This window comes from Atta colombica, unplaced genomic scaffold, assembly GCF_001594045.1.
Source record: "Atta colombica isolate Treedump-2 unplaced genomic scaffold, Acol1.0 scaffold10, whole genome shotgun sequence".
NCBI lineage: Eukaryota > Metazoa > Arthropoda > Insecta > Hymenoptera > Formicidae > Atta > Atta colombica.
Window position 1 is genome coordinate 754,797 of NW_017259184.1, and position 21,238 is coordinate 776,034.

The window sequence follows — 21,238 nt, forward strand, 5'->3', positions numbered from 1 at the left end:
TTTGAAAGCCAGCGATAAGATAGTGATAAAAACGAACACGCAGAAATTGCTGATGGTAATAATAATACTTACCATTTGCCGGAATTGAGAGGAATTAGAATTAATGGATGTCGAAACAATACATTTTTAGACAAACGTTGACTCATCGGCCAATACGAATTACATATTTGATTTGACTTTCTCTTCCCGAAATTGAATTAAAATAATTAAAAAACAAAACGCTTTAGATCCATTCGCGTTGATTTATCCTTTTGCTATTTTTCTTATTTACATCTGTTATACTTTTGTATTTATTTCTGATTCTGACAGCGGCATGTGTGGCCGACGTCAAGAAGGTTGTAACTGCAAATGCAAGTCTGTTCATATTTACACTTTGCACTACTATATATGTGTGTATGTATGTTATATACATACCTACTAACTATGTTCCAAAATGTCTTCTCTGAGAAAGTTTGGAACCTAGCTTAAAATAGGACAAATATGTAAATTAAACGAAAGAGAAAGAGATAGAAAAGAAAGAGAGACAGAGAGAGAGAGAGAGAGAAAATATATACAGTCACAAAAATACTAATTATACTAACGTATAATGAATACAGTAATATATATTATAATGATTTAACACATGTAATTATAAAAATTTTCATCGAGGATAACAATAATAACTATTTATTATTATAATTTGTCACTGATAAAAATTTGTCTCTGACTTTTTATACAAATTAGAACAATTTTTTAGATTACATCTTAATTTTTTTTAGAATTTTTCATATATAGTAAATTTTTGAATATTCTAACCCATACAGCACAGAATTTGCAGCAATATCGCTGCAAAATCTTTGCAATATTGCTGCAATGTACAACTATGGAGCAAACGCTACCAATGCTGTTCTTGGAGCTAATAGCGCGAGAGCGTTATTGCAAGCTCTATGAACGTAGCGTTGGTAGTGTTTAACCAGAGATATATTCGTCAAAGTTAATGTAGGAGATTCTGTTTTCAATCAACCAACCAAACTTTTTCCTATAATTAAAATTTTTAAGATTTTGTAAAGTATTTGTAACGTAAATTTTTTACTTTCTCGTAATAAATAACAAATGCAATCTCAATTGCAATCTCTATGATTGCCGAAGTAAACAATGTAGAAACTAGATCAAAAAATTAATAGTTACACTAAGTAAATTAATAGTTACACTAAGTAAATTAATTAGGAAGAACCCTTGAGCATCCGTTGTTGATTTTAGAAGAAGTATATCTACATCTAGTAAGGATCCTAAGGGATGCTGCATCTGCAGGGGAGCTTTCAGAAATTATACCTAGGTATGTCTGGAGTGCTCTAGTGGCGCTTCAGACGTTCAGAAACTTCAGATGTAATTTACCCGCTTTCAAAAGCGTTCAGAAACGATTTAGATCACTCTAAGATCACTCTATCGTCAATCTACTTTTCAGTCGGGTAAAAGTCGCTCCGCATGCGCAATGCGCAATTTTGCACTATAAAATCGTGTGTCTGATGAAACTAAGGTTAAGTTACATAATTATTGAAAGGTTTTTAGGTCACTACATTTAATATACAATTGATTTCTAGAACAAATACGATCTCTTTTTCGTGATTGTAACAGCAATTAATCTTACTTTCATGCAATTTCTCAATCTTCACCGATGTTTATCAGTCACCCAATTGTATCACCCAAGGCGTTCAGAAACTTCATTTAGACGTCTCACTCTGGGGTGCACCCAAAGTTTACCTCACCTTACCAATACCAAGATTTTTTTCCTGAACGGAAAATTTCCAGCGGAATACCCTGCCGCAATAGTAATTTTTTTTCCGTACACGGGAATTAAAAATTGCCAGTAACAAGATACCTTTGACTTTCACATTTATAATGAAATCAAATATAAAAGTTGCACTTTGCAGAAACTTTGAAAAGTTAATGATACACAAGCAAGAATCACTCCAGCCTAGTGGCGAGCCATCAGCAGAGATTAAAATTGAGATTGCATTCATTTTGATAAAATTTGAAATTCACACATTATGTACATACGTTACTTTACGAAGTTCTAAAAGAGAAAAGTTTGAGAACTCGAGAACAGAATCCCCTTAAACATTAACCTAACTTTGTTGTTTGACGAATTTAAACGCTACCAACGCTACGCTAGGGTCGTTCACGGATCTATAAAAGATCTGGAAACATAATAAAAAGCACAGGCAATAGGAACAGGAATAATAGATTTCAACTTATCAGAAACTATGAATAATGAAACGGATGCTTTCTGATAGGTTGAAATTTTTTATTCCCTGTTCCTATTGCTTGTGCTTTTGTATTTCCAGCTTAAACGCTAACGCTACCAATACACTACCTTGGAAGAAATAGCGTTGATAGTGCGTAGTTGTGACATAACACGCTATCATTAGTGATGTCATGATCGTGTCAAGGCTTAAACACAATAGGCACAACGAACAGGGAATAACGAGCTATCCAATCAGAACTCTGGGATATAATATCGAATTTACATACCAGAGCTGTGATTAGACGGCTTATTATTCTCTGTTGTCTGTGTCTATTGTATTTAAACCTTTAACGCTATCTGCAGCTGCGCGAACAGTTTGTAGCGCTAAATAGCGCGAATAGCGTCTTGCCACATGAACGCACCTAAACGTGCTTCAGGGAATACTGCTTGTATTCATAGTCAGGCCTTATATTTGAGGCTTTCTTAAATTTATCTTCAGATACTCTACGAATTATTTCATTGGCTACTGAGCATCTAAAGATAAATTTAAGGATGTCTTATATCTTAAGGTCTGACTATGGATATGGGCATTAAGATACAATTACAATAGAAGGAATAAGGAATTATATTAAAATACTCGTATTCATAATCAGGCCTTATATTTAATTTTCCTTCCTTAAATTTATCTTTTACTCTTTTATTAGATACTCTACGAATTATTTCATTGCTTGCTGAGCAAGATCTAAAGATAAATTTAAGGAAGCCTTAAGTACAAGGCTTGACTAAAAATATATCGGGCATTAGATCTGTATTTTGAATACGCTTACAACGATGTTAGCGCATTAACGTGCTATAATTTACGTTACGTATACTATAAATACTATATTTCAGAGATAAAAATGCGTTCTAAATATGGACCTTAATTTATATAATTTCTGGAAAAAAAAATTTAATTTAAACTTATTCAGATTTCATAAGATTTTATCAAAAATAATAAATAGAATTAAAATCTTAAAAAATCTTAAATATTAATTCAGAATTAATTATGAAGAAAATTTCAAAAAATGATATTGATTTGATTTTCTCATTATTTCTGAAAATTAAGTGTTCAAAATCTGAGACATTTTTTTAAAAAGTTATAAAATTAATCAAAAATTTAAAATAATTCTGAGAAAAAAATTTCATTATGGAATGCATAAAATTTGTAGGCTACAATTTAATGCCACGTATGAAGTATATATAATTAGCTTTGTTTGTATTTATTTCCAATAACATTTTAAATATTACTTAATTAATATAGATTCTAGTGTGTACTTGTACATTGATTTTCAGCTGAAAGTATTCGTTCTTGTCTAATTAATGCAATAGCATGGAAAAGATTCGTAAAATTATGAACATTATCTTACGAGGTTTGGTACAAACCTAGAAAAAATCGAGATAATCATTCTCAGGTCAGGTTATTTCTGTTGCCATCAATTGCCACATTGTGGTCATGTATATAATTTTATCTCGCTTAAAATTCAATACATTTCGTTCCAGTATTTTAAAAATTGATGTTTAAATAAAGACGAGTTTTCTTTTTAATACAAATATTTCCATTTATGTGAAATGTTTTATCAAAAACTTCGCGCATCAATCAAACTCAAAAACATCGTAGGTTATGTCAATGAGTTCAATCACTTGAGCACATCAAAACAATGTACGTGTGAAAATGAACAAATGAGCATTCCGTATTTTACCGCATTTAAGTGTCTTTTTTTTTTACTTGGTTTTAGAAAGTAAAATTTTACTTTTTATCGCTGTGTGTGATGGAAAAGTAATAAAAAAAGTAAATAAAAAAAAAGTTGGCATTTTTTAGATAATGAATGGAAATCGATTCTAATAAAAATTTTGTAGAAAAACCATACATTTGTCAACATTTGCTACATATTGTGCCTACATGAAAAAGTGTCACAATTTTGATAAATGACGAAATTTACATAAATGTATAGCAAAGTGACACTGTTCGAATTTTGAAAACTTGTGACATTATTTTAAAAAATATATTATAATTAAAAATATAACATGAAAAGAAAGTGAAGTTATGTGTAATTTTAATTTAATTATTGATTGATTAATCGATCTAGCAGATTAATTGCTCGCTCTTTATAATTTTATATTTTGTAATAATTTATTTCAGTACTTTGATATTTAAATAATGACAAGTTTTCTTTTTAATTCGAATATTTCCATTTATATAAAATGTTTGTCCTTTAAAATTCACTTTTAAAATTCAGAAAGAATTTTGAAAAGTCCTACTGAAAAAGTTGTTAACTTTGAGATATGTTTCTACGAATTTTTTTATCAATATATTGCAAAGAATTTAATACTAACAAACATTTATATTATATATTGTTAAATTATTATACAAAAACAAATTTAATATATTTATTGTGCAGCCAAGAATGAACAATTGCAGCATAAATTGCAGATCTTGGTCAGCAATTTTTGCATGGAAAAACTCCCGAGGAGCGCCAATGTCTTCGGAGACATCTCGGGCAGGAAATTTGAGCGAATTCCAATGAACGAGCGCGAGCAGAAAGAGGAGAAATTTCAAGATACAGAAGCGCACGTTCCACGTCGACTGAAACCCAGCTTGGGCCAGTACGCTAAAATGATCAAGTCACATATATCTAAGAACGATTTGAATTCTGCTTTGCAGGTCCTCGACTTAATGAAAGAGAACCGAGACAAACCCACAATGTACTTGTACAATCTCTTATTGTATGGGTTAGCCAAACAAGGTGACATAAAGCAATGCTTCAGTCTGTATAATAAGGCAAAAAAGTATGGATTACAGCCGAACGCGGCGACCTACACTAGTCTGTTTAACGCGTGTGCTTTATCTGATAACAGCGAAGTAGCTCTGAAGCATCTCAACAGGCTGCGAAAATCACTTTATGAGTGGCAGTTTCTGCTGAACGATGCGCATTATAATGTCATGGTAAAGGCGTACAGTTGGCACGGTCAGATCGTTAAGGCCTTTCAACTGGCGGACGAGATGAGAGACAGACGTATTCCCATCGGAGAGATCACTTACAACTCTCTGTTCCATGGGGCAATTTCTGATAAGAAGGCTGGCATGCGACATGCTTTAATTGTGTGGCATTTAATGCGCATGAAAAATATCAAACCGTCTTTGATTACTTATAATCTTCTCCTGCGAGCGATCAGGGACACGAATTTGGGAAATTTAAAGTCCGACGATGTTCTTCTCTCGGGATTCGATCAGACTAGGATTTCGGTATTGGAAGGCGAGAAGCCAGATTTGTTGGCCTCTCCGCCTACGTTGAGCACACTTTTATCAATGGGAAAAGAACAGAACATTATGCAACGCGATACCGACGTAACTGTACAGAAATCGGTAAACTTGAATGACGTGTTGATCAGGAATCGTCTGATTTTATTCGGTGGTGTAGAAGGATTTCTAAATCGAATGTCCAATGACGGTATTATACCTAATATCAAAACTATTACGTTACTCCTGGATTTAATTCCAAACACGATATCCGCTGAGAATATACTCATCAAAACTGCAGAGGAGAAAAATATTAAACTGGACATCGACTTTTTCAATATGCTCATTAAAAGGCGCAGCATAAGATTCGATTACAAAGCTGCGAAAGTAAGTGTTATGATAAATGCGATTACTTGCACTACACTGGATCACTATACTAAAGTATTTAAATGCAATGACATAATATAATCTATTTTGATAATGAAATGATACATAGGGATAGACAAAATAATGTCAACACCTGAGAAATATATTATTTGTTTTATTAATGAGAAGTTGATCTGCTATTTATCTTTAATATAAATTCTACACTATTAAAAATTTCATGAAATTTAATATACTTTGAAGTTACACAATTTGGATTTAATTTCATGACATTACATTAAATTTAATGTAATGTATTTTTCATAAAAATTTATGAAATCTAAAGTACTTTTTATAAAATTTTATGAAAAAGAATATTAAATTTCATAAATTTAATGTACATTTATTACATTTAAGTAATTATTGTAACTTAATTTTTAGTTAAATTCATTCGTTCTTTTATCGTTCACAATCACTTTACAAAGAAAGTATTTCTAATCTTGGGTACCTTTGTTGAAGGAGAATTATACATGGCTTGAATAGTATAATAACTGCTGTAGTGTAATACTGTACCATTCATCTCCAGTAGAACATCTTCTAATTGCTTAAAAGATATTGAAGAAATTGGTTTTTTATTCTGTTCTCTCTTGACAATTATAAATGATATTTAAATTAGATAATTGTATTGGCCAGAAAAGATTAAAGAAAAATTCTTGAGAACAAAGGGCAATTTTGGACAATACAATGAGAAAAAAATTTTTTCCTTCAATATTATTTATATAAGCAAATGAAAAAATCGAATTACTACAAATATGATATACATATATACAAGTACATATAATAATTTTCAGATTGAATTATTTGAGCATTGAAGATCTAGCTTTTTGATCGTACGGCCATTTCTATTTCTTATTATTGAATTTTCAAATGTACGATTCAGTAAAAATTCTTATTGTTCAAATGAAAAAAGTTCTACTAAAAGAATTTAAATATTCCGTTGATAACTTGCTACTTATTAATAAAACAAGGAATGAAATATATGATGATGTATTTCCCAAGTGTTCATATTATTTTGTCTGTATATTCTGATAAATAACGCGAATCATTAGGAATTTAATTGTTTAAAATATATATATGTTTTCATATTTAACTTTGCGAATTTCATGTACAGCTTTTAGTATGTAATAATCGAGCATATTGCAAGTAACCAAATTTACTATTATTTACTATTATATTTTTATTATTCGAATTTTTATTATTCGAATGTCATATTGATGCGACTTAATAACTTAGGAGGTGGTAAGCATAGCGGAAAAGAAGGGACTTTCTCCAAACGTAATGACATTCGGAGTTTTGGCACTTGGTTGTCAAGAACTTATGCAGGCCCAAGAATTTCTGGAAGGAATAGAAGTTTTTGGCTATAAACCCAATTCTGTAATCATAGGTACTCTCGTCGATACGGCTTGCCATAAAAAAAACTTTGGATATTTGTTGTTTATGATGAGATATATGACGGAGAATAGAACGAGACCTACTGCGCAGACCATCGAAATCGTAAAGAAATTTTCAGAAGAATTACCGAAAATTAAGAAACTGAAAGCGACGGTACGTTAATGAAATTTGTCACAATTATTGTTAGTATTAATCTTTTTTTACTTGCTTAACTCTTGATCAATTAAAAAAATATATACATTTCTTTGCAATATTTTACAATTTTTATTAGCATCATTATTAAATTAATGATTAAATAATTAAATTGATGATTTGTGATATTATTTCAGCTTTAGTTTATGATTATGTTTTAAATCCGACAGTAATCGGCGTGCAGTTTACATAGTTGGAAAATGTATTTACGTGTAAAATTTACTTCAATCTATTTAGTTCTTTCTTTATTTGATTTATTCATATAGCGCGGTCTAATTTAATTTATAGAATACATTATACACTCAAAAATTTGATATAAATATATAAAATTTAAAAAGTTTAAAGGCTCAAAAATACAAAATATAAATAATAGGGAGCATACAATCACAACGATAATTGTTTAAACGAAAATCATATATTATCTATCGTTGTGGCTGTTTATGCTCTTTATTATTTATATTAAATGTATAAAATATTTTTTTCAGAACAAGTACAGATATCGAAAATTGAAGTGTTTGGAGGACAATATTGAAAAATTCAAAAAGCAATATCCCAAATGGCAAAAATTGATAAAAGAATAATTCATTACAAAATGAAATATTATTTCTGCAAAATACAGCCTTTCAAGAAAAAATTATATATTGTTATTGGCATAATTACTATTTTGTAAATATACATATATACGAAACGAAAGACAGTAATAAATCAGCGGAGATACGTGGGACGAATTTCTTGTGTCCAAGGTCGACTCCTGGTACTGCTGCTAATAGCACGCGATGGGCATGTTCCGCGGATGTTGAGTTTATTATATCCGGTAGGACCGGTTGGCTGAGCTCCGCAGGTTTCCAGCGCTACAAACTCATCCACGTGAAGAGACGGTGGCCTAGAAGTGTTGGGCGGCCTCGATCGAAAGGGATCGGATCCTCTACCTACTCCTCCACCTACTGGACCACCTCGTAGAGAATTGGTGAACTGTGTCCGACCTCGTACTGGTGTTACTAAAAAATTATCATTAAAAAAATCATGAATCGTCGAACACACTACATAATTGAATATAAAAAAATAGGTGAGATTGATCAAAAATTGTTCACTTTTCCTTTTGGATTTCTTAATATTTTTCGATATGAAGAATTAAAGACCGTCTAATAAATCCTTAATAATCTTACCAAATGGCTGTTTCGACTTTGCCATTGGAGAAATCTGTTTTTCCGCTCTACTACTTTCCTGTTCTTCATCCTGAGGTTTTGATTGCAGAGGTTGAGTGGTGTCATCAGGAGGTATTTTAGAACACAAGTTTTGCGCCTCCGCTAATAGATTGAAGTCAGCGGGTAGTAATTCAGTGGAGAGTGCCAACAAGTCTACTGTATCTTCAGTTTGTGCTTGATTGGTTGTGAAAGAAAATTTTTTGGGCCGAATTGGGCTATTAGTTGTACAAAGACACCTTTGCGAGAACTGGTTCAATAATGCTTCCGGGGTGGGTAGCAGAGGCTCTAGCATCTCCGGGATAGGTTCTTTCTCTTCTTTCTCTTCGGCGGCTTTCAAAATTTCCTTCAGCTCTTCCGCGCGCTTCAATTTTTCTAAGGGATGATCTGTCTTTTCCCAAGAGATCAAGAATGCCAATTGCTGCGCGCGCAGATGCAAGGTCCTCGCTTCCGACTCGGAAGCGATTAGGTTCTCCAAAAAAGTTATGGTCAATTCTACAGTGGAGTTTGTTTCGGGGTTTTCCAAGCTCAATACGTGATCCAGTAGCGCGCGCAAGGCGCCGGGATTGTTCTCCAGGCAGCTCTTTACATGGTACAGACCATAATTGTGATTACTGAGGGACAAGAGAATGGTCAACGTATTTTCTATCACATCTAATTGGAATTTTGTGCTGATCGCCAGGATATCGATTAGAACCGCGAGTATAGATAAAAGAGGTTCCTTGCTGGGCACCGAGTGCGTCAATTTCTTTTCCAAAGGTTCGTTATCCTCTTGTACTAGACTGAGATTGCAGTTGCATAGAGTTTCGAAGATACTGAGAATCTCATATTGTACGTTGACGTCGCTGCTACTTTTCAAAGTGGAGCACATCATCTCGATAACCGGCGGATATTTTTGATCGGATTTTACTTGCGCTCTGGACGCCGGACTGGTCAATGTTAGCAAAGTAGCCTTCATAGGTGCATGCCTAGCTAGATCATTGATTAGAGCGAGAATAGGAACATTATTCTCTAAAGGAGTGGCTGCTAGAATACCATCTAAAAGACATCTCCCAACCAAAAGAGCTGTCGGTGCTGCCAGGTCGCTTAATTGCTTGCATACTGTCGATAAAAGAAGTAAGACGTTTCCATTCCAACTCGTGCAGAGTAACCGAAGAGTTTCAGTGAGATTCGTGGCCTGAGCTTGAAGATGTGCTGACCAGAGCTTTCTTAGACCCAGAATTCTTGTTGCGTCTTCAATGATGGTCTCTTTCGGTGTTAAGACAGATGGTAATAGGCGAGTTAGCAGCTTTAAACCTGGCACGAAGTTGCAAGGACGGAAGGAAATCATCTTCAGAACCTCACCTAGCATCTGAGTCCATAACGATTTCGCCACGTTGCCAGAACCGTCGGAATCGACAGCTTGCGTAAAGACTAGAAGCGTCCCCACGATTTCTTCGGACAGAATCTGTACCATTAGATTAGATGGGATGGCTTCGATCAAGGAATAGACTCCGAGCAGCGGAACGACGGCTGTAAGATCCTTAAAGTCTGTTGCCATGCACTTGACGAGTCTCTCGAGCAATGCTCTGGTCAGCTTCACGCAAGGAAGCAACAAAGCGATTAACGCCATGCCTCTGCGACCAGTTAGAGCAGCACGATGAAGAAACGGTTGTTCATAGAATTCAGACACGTTTGCCATTACGGCAACCAGAGCGGTGAGACCGTCAGCGGCGAATAATTGAGTCAGAGCATTTCTGTATTTGAGTTCAATGTATGGTTCTAAAGGGTCAACGTCATTATTTGATGGGAAGATAAGATAATGCAAGATTCTACAGGCGGTGATTAGCTGGCCTGGGAGCGATGCAGCCTTCTCGGCGCTTTTCCTGATAATCGTCACCAAAAGGGAGACGTCGCAGTAATCCCAATGAGAAGTTTGTGCCGCGATTGTCAGATATGATATCACATCCCTGAGGATGACATGCTCGCGAGCTTTGTCCAGTATTAATTCCGCACGGTTCTGAAAGATCTCTACCCTGTCGGAGTAACGGACAACCGCAGAGATCACTTCGGCGGCGAACTCGCAGAGATTAGAATCTGATAAGAAAGGAATCAGAATATCTAAGAAATCGCCCAGGGACAAAACTGTAAGAATGGCACGCAAACCGTCTGGAAAAATGAGAAAGGAATGCAGTCTCTTCAAGATCATCCAGTCGGAAGTCTGTTTCAGACGAATCAGGCACTGTGCAACTTGGAGACGCCACGCTAGGATGCGCCCAGCACCTGGTAGCTCATACCTCAGAGCTTTTAATATCAGTTGAACTCCTTCGATCTCTTTCAATAAGTAGAAGAGACCTTCCTTAGTATTGGAGAGATGCAAGAGGAAGCGGCGGATTAATTTAATCATTTGCAAATTGCAATTAGGGGAAGATAATGCCAGTAGAAGATGATGGGCCAGTTTATGATATTCGAAATAAGCTACCAGATGAGCACGGGGATTGCGAGTATGTTCTCGTTCGAATTCCATCTGGGCACCAGCTGGCAATTGGCGTTTAGGCTGCGCCATCAACGTTGGGGCGTACACGTAAGCATTCATCAGCTCTGTTAAACCGAATTCGTCGAAATTCTTGATCTCTTCTAGATATTCATACACATGGACTTTACGGAAGAGCGAACTAAGGGCATATTTGAGCCTAGCTAGCTTAGCTGTGTCTAGCATCGTTAGTGCATTTCTGTACAAGTTGTTCCTTAGAAATTCCTGTACGATTATCGGGCTGATCAATGCAGCATCGAGGGCTCTTAGAGCGGAAAGTTTCACTGGTAACGCCACGTTTTCGCGCATACAAAGGGACAGTAATTTATATGGGGCTTGAACTTTCAACAGAATTTCTGGACCTTTCGATAATCGACAGAGAGCTTCTGCTAAGCGAACTCCCACTTTCACGTGTCGTACTTTGTATGCTGGTTGCGGTTGCGCCCTAGCGAGCTCCATATCTAAGCCAGCATTGACAATATCAGTCAAATCATTGATATCGTTTATGTCGGAGTCAAATGGACTTAGTATGGCACACAAAGTCTCGCAGTTATGAACGAAGGTTTCTTTTTCTTGACCGGATGCATTGTGGAAATGTGAGACCGATTTGGAGAGGGATTGTAGGCTCTCTCTAATCTTCAATAAGGTTTCATGGTTCACATGAGTATCCTCCAAGTCTCCCAGCTTTTCTAGACTTAACAAATCAGGTGGCACCATCGCGTAGATTTCATCCATTTGTGATGCTTCACACTCGAATTCGGCAGTAGATGGAACATCATCAGTCATTATGTCCTCGTCCGATAATATCGGCTCGAAGGGCTCACCAGTTTCTGGTTCGCCAGCTTCCTGTTGCTCTGCTTCTTCTTCTTCGGCAGAGATGGACTCCGGACTTAGAGAGATCAGGGACTCGGTAGGTGGAGACAAAGGTCTTTTTGATGGTTTTTCGCCTGCGTTGGACGTCTCTTCTTCCCATTGTCTCGATTCTGTTTTTCCCGTGTCGGACGTGGTCGTCCTGGACGGTTCCACTACTTGGATTGGTTGTGGTGATGGAGTTGCTGTCACGCATGTTTCTTGCTGCAATGTAATTATGTGTTCAAACTCGAGTGAAAATTGGATTATTAAAAAAATATGAAGAGGATATCGCCGCTATTAATAGAAAAATGAGTAAAAAAATTAGCATTAGGGTTTAACTGTAATTACCCTATAACTATCAAATTAATATGAATAAATGATTTATTAAGACCGTAATGTGAATACATAACAAGAATATAAAAGCCTATGTGATATATATAGATATATAATTTACATTGAATTATTTAAAGCGTTAAAGACCCAGATTCTATCATTATAGGCTTTTATATTTTTACTTATTGTGTATTCAAATTAATACGCTATTAAGATCAAATATATTGAATTACAAATATTGAAATAAAAACATAAAATATGCAACATTTCATTTTCTAAACATCCTTTACATACTTTATTTGAATTAAAAAAAAATGACATGTTAGATTTTTTTACCGATAAATTTGTTTGATGTTGATTCTCGTAATACCATTCAGGTTGCTGTTCAGAAGGAATTTGCACAGCATTTTCAGGATTTTCTTCTATGGAGCTAACGCAAGCGGTAGAGCCAGCGGCCGAACTAATGACCTCTTGGGGATTGTTCAGTGATTTGGTCAGAGTACCGTACACTGCAAGCGTAATAGTGGTATACCATCCTCTCAGTACCAACCCATCCGTTGGTATCTGTTTTCGTTCGCATTCCAATTGGATATGGATATTCTGCTTATATTCTAAACCACCTAAAAACTCGAAAGTGGAAGCCCCAGGTTTGCTGAGATCATTCACGAAAAACTCGATCTCGAATTGTGAAGGATTGGTTGCTCTAAAAGAATGAAGTCTCTTGTATTTCTCAAAAGTTCAAATGTTAATATTGATTAATGATTTGAGAAAAAACTGCTATTTTTAATGCTAAGAGTAAAGATTGATTACCCAAGTCGCACTCCTCCTGGAAAATCTGCCTGTACTCTGGCACCTAATGGAATGATTCTTACTTCACTAATATAAACGGGCTTGGGAAATTGCACTAAGTCCAAATTCAATTCCTAAAAGCATAATTTCTATATGAACATCATGTCATCCAAATGTATCATAAAAATTAAAAGAAAAAGAAAATTGGGATTATATGTAGAATAAGGGATTTTTATAAAATCTTGTGTGTAAGCAAAGTTTTAAACATTGTTTACATTCAAATTTAAGTCTAAAATTTAAGTCTAAAAAAAAATAAAGTCTTAAAAAAGGGATAAACTTTTTTAAGAATTTACTGACATTTTTTATTTGCAATGCATATAAAAATAATATAACAAATTGATGATAAATATACTTTTCTATAATAATTATAATCTTAACATAATTTGATAATAGAAGGGACAGTTAAATATTTCCAGTTATAACAATTATAACCTCAAAAATGTAATCTTCAAATATGTGCATAATACAGTAAAGTGTATTAAAATTTCGATGTATCACTGATGTAAATTTTAACAAAATTTCTAATAAATAACTTTCCCTCAGGTTTAATTAATCGTTATTAAATGCATGTAAACAAACCTCTGAAATGTCGTGGGAAAACGTATCGAAGAACAACAATTCGATATTATCCATGTCTCATACCACTAAGTAAATATTCTTGGATAACATAATATCTTAAATATTAACTTTTGATAATAAACAGTACTTTTATTCTATTTTCCATTTTATCCGTTAATCTTGTACTATTACTCTGCACTCTCCTTTATTTGATTATATACACGTCAAAAGTAGTACATTCTGTATGACAAACGTTTTCTTGTGTTTCGTATTTTGTAATATGTATTAATATGTGTTTGTTGTATAATAAATATTATACAATACAATTGCAATTATACATTCCGAAATGACAACATCAGATGGCATTAGTGAGCATCAGACAATATTATTTGCGTTCTGAAAACAACTATTTGCGTACTTTACAGCTAGGGAGCGTCCCGTTTAACTATCTTATTGTAATTGGTTACAATGAGCTACAACGGGCGTTGAGTCCGCGCTGAACGCAACTATACTGCACGGAGTCGATTATTGGTGTGTTCTCTGATTAGAGCCCAGAAAGTGTGGCGGCGTCCACGGAACACGTGTGTGGATAAATATATCCAACATACCTAAGAATGGATGATACGACTGATGATAAATCAAAAAAAGCACGTAAGCGGACCTCAAAAAAGGAGACTGAAACTTCAACGAAAAAGGCGAAAATCAATAGCTCTATCGAGGAAGTAATTGAATATGATGTAAAACGACAAAACAATGATTCTGATAAAAATGACATGAAAGACGTTGTTTGCGATGACCAGCAGGATATATTTAACGGACAATCTTTCAGAACGCTTTTTTCTTCTTCTAATAACTTAGCCGCTCTAAGGAAGTTCGTGACAATATGCAAGGAGAACAAAGAAAAAAATCTGGCAGCAGAGTACCTGCACGCTGGTGGCAGTGTCTTCGAAATTTTAAGGCTGTTAGAGTCTTCTGATAAGAAAAGTACTTCTATTGCTACCACTGTCTTTTCTACAACCTATATTTTACTAATGAGGTATACGTCTAGCCGAGACAACATGCATGGAAATCTGTATATTTAACTCTTAAATATATAAATACAAAAGTTCTCAAAAGGATTAAATATTTAATAATGATATATCATATTATATCTAACAATATAAATGTATTATTTTATTGTTAAAATTGATATTATCATTGCATTTAAGTATTTTACATAAAGCAACCTTTAATGTGCATTAATCCAATGTAGTACGAGTGATCACATTTACCATAACTTTAATTTCAGTTTAATTCATTTTTCATTTTTTTTCAGTTCTAAGAATTAGAAGAAGATGAAGAATAAGTTCAACCGAAGTTAAAATTAATCTATATTGAAATCTATATTCATTTAAACACAAAAAGTAGACTTATTTCATTGAAGTATATTTTATTTGTAGGATTTTGACGGAATGTCCTCAATACCGAAATAGTGCAATAGAAGCTTGTCGTCACTTACTAAATTCATACATGTCTATCGTGTATTCTATGCTTTCCATTCAGAGCAATGCCAAGCAGCGTAAAGTAATATTGAAGCTACTAGCGGCAATAGCATCTCTAGATAGCAGTTTGTCCAGAGAGCTGCTTATCCATCTATCGTTGCAACAACAAACATTAGAGAATCTGGTACAGCAAATCAAACCCATGGATTCTCAAAGTGTCAGAACATGTTTCATTCATTTTGTTCTTGCTTTTCTCGTGGAAGGGAACGCGCTAGTGATCAGAACACTCTTGGATAAGCGCAATTTGCTTTGTTGCATCTTCTCAGAACTGCTGTACGATTCAAAAGACATCGTCACCTTAGTTCTGACCACTGTAAAGACGTACGTGCTGGAGAATATTGGTGTTAGTAAAACGACAAAGTTACATGTATTTTCCACATCTACTGTATTGAATCTGATATCATTGTACAATTGGAAAGGTCCCAACAATTGGCCTAAAAACAAAACTCACAGTTGTGATGACAGTGAAAATTTTCTAGCAGACAAGGAGGTAATTCTCAATCTTATTATGAATTATTATAAATTGTGATATTATTTACAATATAGACATTGTCAATCAAGAATTGGTTTAATTGCAATGTAGTATTTTTTATTAGCAAGAATATTGCTTAATGGATAGACGTATTTGATATTAAGAAATATAAAATTTTATATTAATTTATTACAATAATTTTGGTAAAAGCATAACAAAGCATATTTCTCGATTGAGGAACAATATTGCGGAAAATAATAAATTTTTAATAATTTTTTACAATAATATAATTCATAATTATCGAGCTTTTTGTTTATTTTTCCCGATTATAATTTAGGTTATTAGTGACATAGTACATGAATTCTTAGTCACTTTGTTAACGTCGCATCGTTATGGAATTATTTTCCATGACCGAACATTGGGTAGTTCACGAAATAAGCACAATCAGCTGATACATACAGTTCTTCAGAACTTGGAGAAACCTTGGGAACATGAAAAGCCATCAAATTTGATTGTTAGGATACTGAGTGCCTGCCCGGATCTAATTCGTTCGCAATATAATGTGATTGAGTCATTTCTTGAACCTCGAGTTTCATCCAAATGGATTTGTCTTCTTAAATTTATAGGGAAGGTGAGATGCCTATAGGTTTATGCGATAATTATTGTTGTGCGTACTATCTTTTCAGTCATCTTTAGCTTATAAAATTTTTTTTGCAGATAGTGAAATCAATCAATCCGGTTAATAGTATCAAAACTTGCTCTGTGGAAATGAAGGCAAACAATTTGATAAATGCATTACTTTCTCTGACAGTTCCAAGCACGATTGTAAAAGTCGCTATCTTACCAGGATTAGATCACGACAGTCTTTCTGTTAGACACGAGGCATTATCTCTTCTCCTAACAATGACTAACCAGCTGAAAGCCATTTCTTTGGCTACACAGGAGTTCTATAAAACATCTATAATTCAAAATCAAATAACTCATTTTATTTTGAGAATTGTCCCTTCTTTGGAAATTATATTACGAATGTGGAACCGAGCTTTTGAAAAAGACATAAAAGCTTCGGAAAACGCGGAAAGTATTCAGAGTCCAGAATTGGTGGATCATCTTGATACTATTTTGAGTGTTCTTCATTCATATCAGGATATATGTCCAGAATTATTGGATATTTCAACAAATTTACAATCGAATTTTTTGCTATCGAGTTTAAATAATCTCCAAGAAGAAGGAACTATTAAGATGGAGAAAGTAAATCACATGAAAGTCAAGACAATACAATTTCTACTTGCTTTGGACTCTTCTATTTTTGCTCCTAAAGAAAAAGCTTTTAAAGAAGCTCTTGTCTTCTTGATATCTCTGATCCGTCAAAAAGATTCATCACCGGATAGTTACAATGCTATTAGAACGCTGCTACATACAACAGATTTGTTCGAAACTTGTGAAGATCAGCTGGATATTTGGATCAATGGCTTTTCAGTGGTTGCGGATTTTGAAGAGAACGAGCAATTGACGCAGTGGTTTATGTCTGTTTTGAAAAGCGCCGTTAAACACATTGACAAGTATGTAAATATTATAACACAAGCAGAAGGAGCGATAAATGATCAAATAGCTAATTTCAACGTTACAAAAACGGAGGATATAATTAACGAATTGTTTGATAAAACCAACAAAATCACCAGTCCCTGCCAAGAAAAATTTTCTACAATAACATCGTCTTTAATCAACGGACAATTTAGTTTTGATGAACGAAAAATTGATATAATCGATAACAGTTTTAAATTTAATCAAGAAAATTCGAAAGATACTATTAAATCTAAATATATAACACAAAAGAATGACCAAGTGACTAACTTTGATACAAAGGAGATAGAGGATGTAATTAATCGATTACTTGATAAGGCAAATCCAAAGAACTTTCCTTCTAATAAAAATCATCCTCAGAAATTCTTATCTACATCAATATCATCTTTAACAAATGAATTTACTAATTCCGATGAAACTGATGAGGCAATTCATACTCTCTTTAACAATTTTGGTAAAGAAAATCCTTGTAGAATGCAGGCTTGCACGGCAGTCTCACCACTTTTATGCTGTGCATTGCAAAAGATGAATGAGAAAAATTGTGCCACAATCTTAGCTTATTTATCTTATGTGATGGTTCATACTCTGCACTATCAAGTTGTGCCTGATCTGCTGGCTTACATGGCAACAGATTTGACCAACTTGCCAATTTATAAATACTTGCAGAATTGGTCAAACAGTAAACAACCAATTTCCTTGAAAAACAAATTATCATCTTTAAGCTTATTGTATAAACTGAGTAATATGTTGCTGGCAGATTCCAAGATGGACGTAACTGAATTTTCTAAACTGTTTAATGATGGTCATTCGACGTATTGTTTTAAATATGGCGACAAAGAAGTCACTATTAAGCATTCTTTATCTTTGTACGATGTTAAGACTTTGTTGAAGATGACAGTGTTTTATTTAGCACAGCTAGCGCAGTCGAAAATTTTACGGCAGGCCCAAAATGAAAATTGCAAGCTTGTGCTTGTGTTTTTGTTAAACATATCACAATCTATTGAATTGAATCAAGAAAATGCAGTAATACTTGAAGAAAGCGCGAGATATATCTTCACTCATCCTATTTTGCTGCATTATTTCTCGCCATTTTGTGGAGAAACTTCGAAAAATTCGGTGGAATATATGATCGTTGAAACTATTCTAAAGATCTGCGAGTCTATTTTGCATTTGTGTGAGAAACATAATGCAGAGATCTGTAATATTTTCTTTGCGTTTAGAAGTAAATTCCTCACGCAATTGGAGAATATTATTGAGAAGAATCCTTTGGAAACTTGCACTAATAATTATGATATTGCTATTGAATTATTGAAGATATTGCAGCTTGAATCGAAAGACATCGCGAGCTTGTTGTTCGCTTTGATGAAGTTGGAAAAGAGCACTTTTATTTCGAGCGACAAACAAAACTTGTCCGTATTTGGATACATCGTTCCGGTATTGCTGGACATGTATTGCAATAAAGAATCAAGATTGCGTGATACGTTGAACGAACAGTTTGTAGAAAAGTTTAGCTTGCATTTGATTTATTTAAAGTCTAGTAAGATAAATCACATGGATGGATGGGAGAAAGCACTGGCAAGATACTTGTCCACTTTTTCACACAATATTTCCGGTATCAGTACCAACATTTTTGCACAATTGCTAACAAAAAGTATTACCGCGTCTACGGTCCAGCTGATAACTACCTTGATCACCAAAAATACTAGGCTGATCTCATCGTTGATGAAATACTTTCTCAAGATAGAAAATGTGAAGCAAGGAGACGTTGTGTTTCCCATACTGGGCAGCAGTTTAAAATACAAATGGAATGAAAAGTTTCTTCAAAGTCTTTATGAGCGTTACGGCAGCGACATTGCCGCGTATATAACCGAGTCACGAAATCCCGTTCCTTGGATCGAAGAAAATGCAGCAGCAATTGTCTACCTCATCGAAAGCACTTTCGATCTTGCTCTGTGTGGGAGAATCTGCAACACTGTTTCTCAAAACGGCGATAAGTTGGATATGGTGTCCATTTGTTTCGTGCAATTGCTAGAAAGTGTATATAAGAGATACGAAAATTTAGTAACGACTAAAAAGAAACCTTTGATGGATCTAATAAGGGTATTGCTGCATATAATGACATTGACGTTAAAAAAGGAATCAAAAAATCTACAGAAGATCAAAATCTTATGCGGGAAGCTAAATGATGTAGTGATTCGTTTGAAAGAAGTGGAAAATAACTTCATCTTCAGTTCATTGAGCAAGAGTTACTCGTGGCCGCAGTTTACCAGATTTTCCTTAAAGTTAGGTCTAAAAGATGCTAAAGACGAGGCGACTCAATCCAATATATTGAAAACTCTGAGCAATTTATGTGACATTACTTATGGAGATAATATTGATAATGAATATGCGAAGACATTGTTTGAAATGACAATGTCCCATTCAGAGTTTGTTAATATTATGCTTGGGTCATCCTTTATTAAAAGTGAGTTTATTTGCACAATGTGTATTATTTGGCAGGAATATAATAGAAAGCTATATTTATTTGTTAAAAAGTATATATTTTACTGCAATTTGTAATCCCAAAATCAGCCTTCATAATAAAATATTATATAACATCTTGTAAGAATAATATACCATTATTATAGACAAGTTTAATCTTTATTTAAATATTTTATAACTATAGGCGATCTGGTCGAATTATTAAGAATACTTACTCGAAAGAATCGTTCTGTAATGACTATTTCGCACGTACCTCTTTATCTCGCAGCTTACAACGCTACGCTTTGCCACGTAGATCAGCGTATTTTGCAGGTAAGAATCGCGATATATGGTTTAATCCTGATTTTAAATGTAGTACTGTATGTTTTTGGTTGCTGAACACGATGCAATAATTCATTTAACTCTACGATATACACCTTAAAAAATACAGCCCGATTAATGTGAAATTAATTAATGTGAAAAATGAATTCAAATTTCGGGATTATTGCGCTTAAAAGAATATTAGATAGTTTTAATTTTTTTCAGATTCTCCAGTATTATGAAACTCATAATGTTAAGCTTCAACAGTACTGGCCATATTTGTGGGGGAGCGCCGCAGCAACACGTTACAGTGTAAAGGGAGAGACGGATACTGCACTGTGGAGACAACCTTCCACTTTCGAAGTCTTTAACTTGTTCAATAAGGACATTGTCAATGAAACTATAAAAAATTATCCTATACACAGAACTATGAAAGTAAGTGACCTAAATATTTGTTACAAGACTGATCTCAAAATTTTAAATTTTACAGTCTGAAATATCCTCTACTGTATAATCTTTTTTTTTTTAAATAAATTAATTTTAAGTATTTATGGAAACTACAAGCACACAAAAATGAATAGAATCATATATTTTATGGAAGATTTTTTTTTCTTTATAAGATTTTTATTTTATCTTTGGAGAAAAATTTTATTCTCTCTCTATTGCCTTTTTTCAGAGTAATAAATTATATATACACAAAAATAGTAATGTGTACGATCCAGCATTTTATCTGCCATTACTGTGTACTTTATTAGCAGAAAATAATATCGTTGCGTGTTATAAAGTGAGCCAGAGTGGTGCATTGGCGTTAGTACTTGCTGCATGTTGCAGTGATTCGAACGATATTCGGATGACAGCATATACCATTATCTCTAGATATTACTTTCATTTGGAAGCATCCAAGTAAGTAGCAATTTTAATAATTACACAAGAAAATAAAATCAATACATACATTGTGGTAAATAATAGGTCTTTTAGAATATAGAACTTTATTATTTGTCATAATTTAATTTATTTGTTAGTAATTTAATTAATTAATTTAATATTAA

General features: G+C 33.9%; 4 protein-coding genes across 6 annotated transcripts in view; 2 read left to right on the top strand and 2 right to left on the bottom strand.

Annotated features, from left to right (window-relative positions):
• The window catches only part of LOC108684054 (histone deacetylase 6), a 7,859-nt gene extending 7,578 nt beyond the window's left edge, over positions 1–281 (bottom strand). The window contains exon 1 of the mRNA XM_018188078.1: positions 73–281. Within this exon, the coding sequence (XP_018043567.1) occupies positions 73–75 (3 nt within the window). The 5' untranslated portion in view covers positions 76–281. The remainder of the gene's footprint in view (positions 1–72) is intronic.
• Positions 282–3,816: 3,535 nt separating this feature from the next.
• LOC108684429 (pentatricopeptide repeat-containing protein 1, mitochondrial) lies at positions 3,817–8,227 on the top strand. 2 transcript variants are annotated; one of them, XM_018188745.1, is made up of 4 exons: positions 3,817–3,923; positions 4,663–5,888; positions 7,158–7,469; positions 7,994–8,227. In XM_018188745.1, exons 1-4 carry the CDS (start codon positions 3,833–3,835, stop codon positions 8,087–8,089), a joined length of 1,725 nt encoding a protein of 574 aa, XP_018044234.1. In that variant the 5' UTR covers positions 3,817–3,832; the 3' UTR covers positions 8,090–8,227. The 2 variants fall into 2 exon arrangements, with proteins under 2 accessions (XP_018044234.1, XP_018044242.1); XM_018188753.1 differs by having other exon boundaries at positions 3,860–3,923; positions 4,695–5,888.
• Positions 8,090–14,042, bottom strand: LOC108684417 (protein virilizer). Of its 2 annotated transcripts, XM_018188724.1 has the most exons (5): positions 13,836–14,042; positions 13,218–13,330; positions 12,744–13,110; positions 8,675–12,296; positions 8,090–8,506 (listed from the first exon to the last, which is right to left on the bottom strand). In XM_018188724.1, the coding sequence occupies exons 1-5, from the start codon at positions 13,887–13,889 to the stop codon at positions 8,214–8,216; spliced, it is 4,449 nt and encodes a 1,482-aa protein (XP_018044213.1). In that variant the 5' UTR covers positions 13,890–14,042; the 3' UTR covers positions 8,090–8,213. The 2 variants fall into 2 exon arrangements, with proteins under 2 accessions (XP_018044213.1, XP_018044223.1); XM_018188734.1 differs by lacking the exons at positions 13,218–13,330; positions 13,836–14,042 and having other exon boundaries at positions 12,778–12,833.
• Positions 14,043–14,321: 279 nt separating this feature from the next.
• The window catches only part of LOC108684482 (nucleolar pre-ribosomal-associated protein 1), a 9,449-nt gene continuing 2,532 nt past the window's right edge, over positions 14,322–21,238 (top strand). The window contains exons 1-7 of the mRNA XM_018188826.1: positions 14,322–14,850; positions 15,254–15,845; positions 16,165–16,458; positions 16,545–19,872; positions 20,074–20,201; positions 20,415–20,624; positions 20,866–21,092. Coding sequence (XP_018044315.1) covers positions 14,429–14,850; positions 15,254–15,845; positions 16,165–16,458; positions 16,545–19,872; positions 20,074–20,201; positions 20,415–20,624; positions 20,866–21,092 — 5,201 coding nt within the window. The 5' untranslated portion in view covers positions 14,322–14,428. The remainder of the gene's footprint in view (positions 14,851–15,253; positions 15,846–16,164; positions 16,459–16,544; positions 19,873–20,073; positions 20,202–20,414; positions 20,625–20,865; positions 21,093–21,238) is intronic.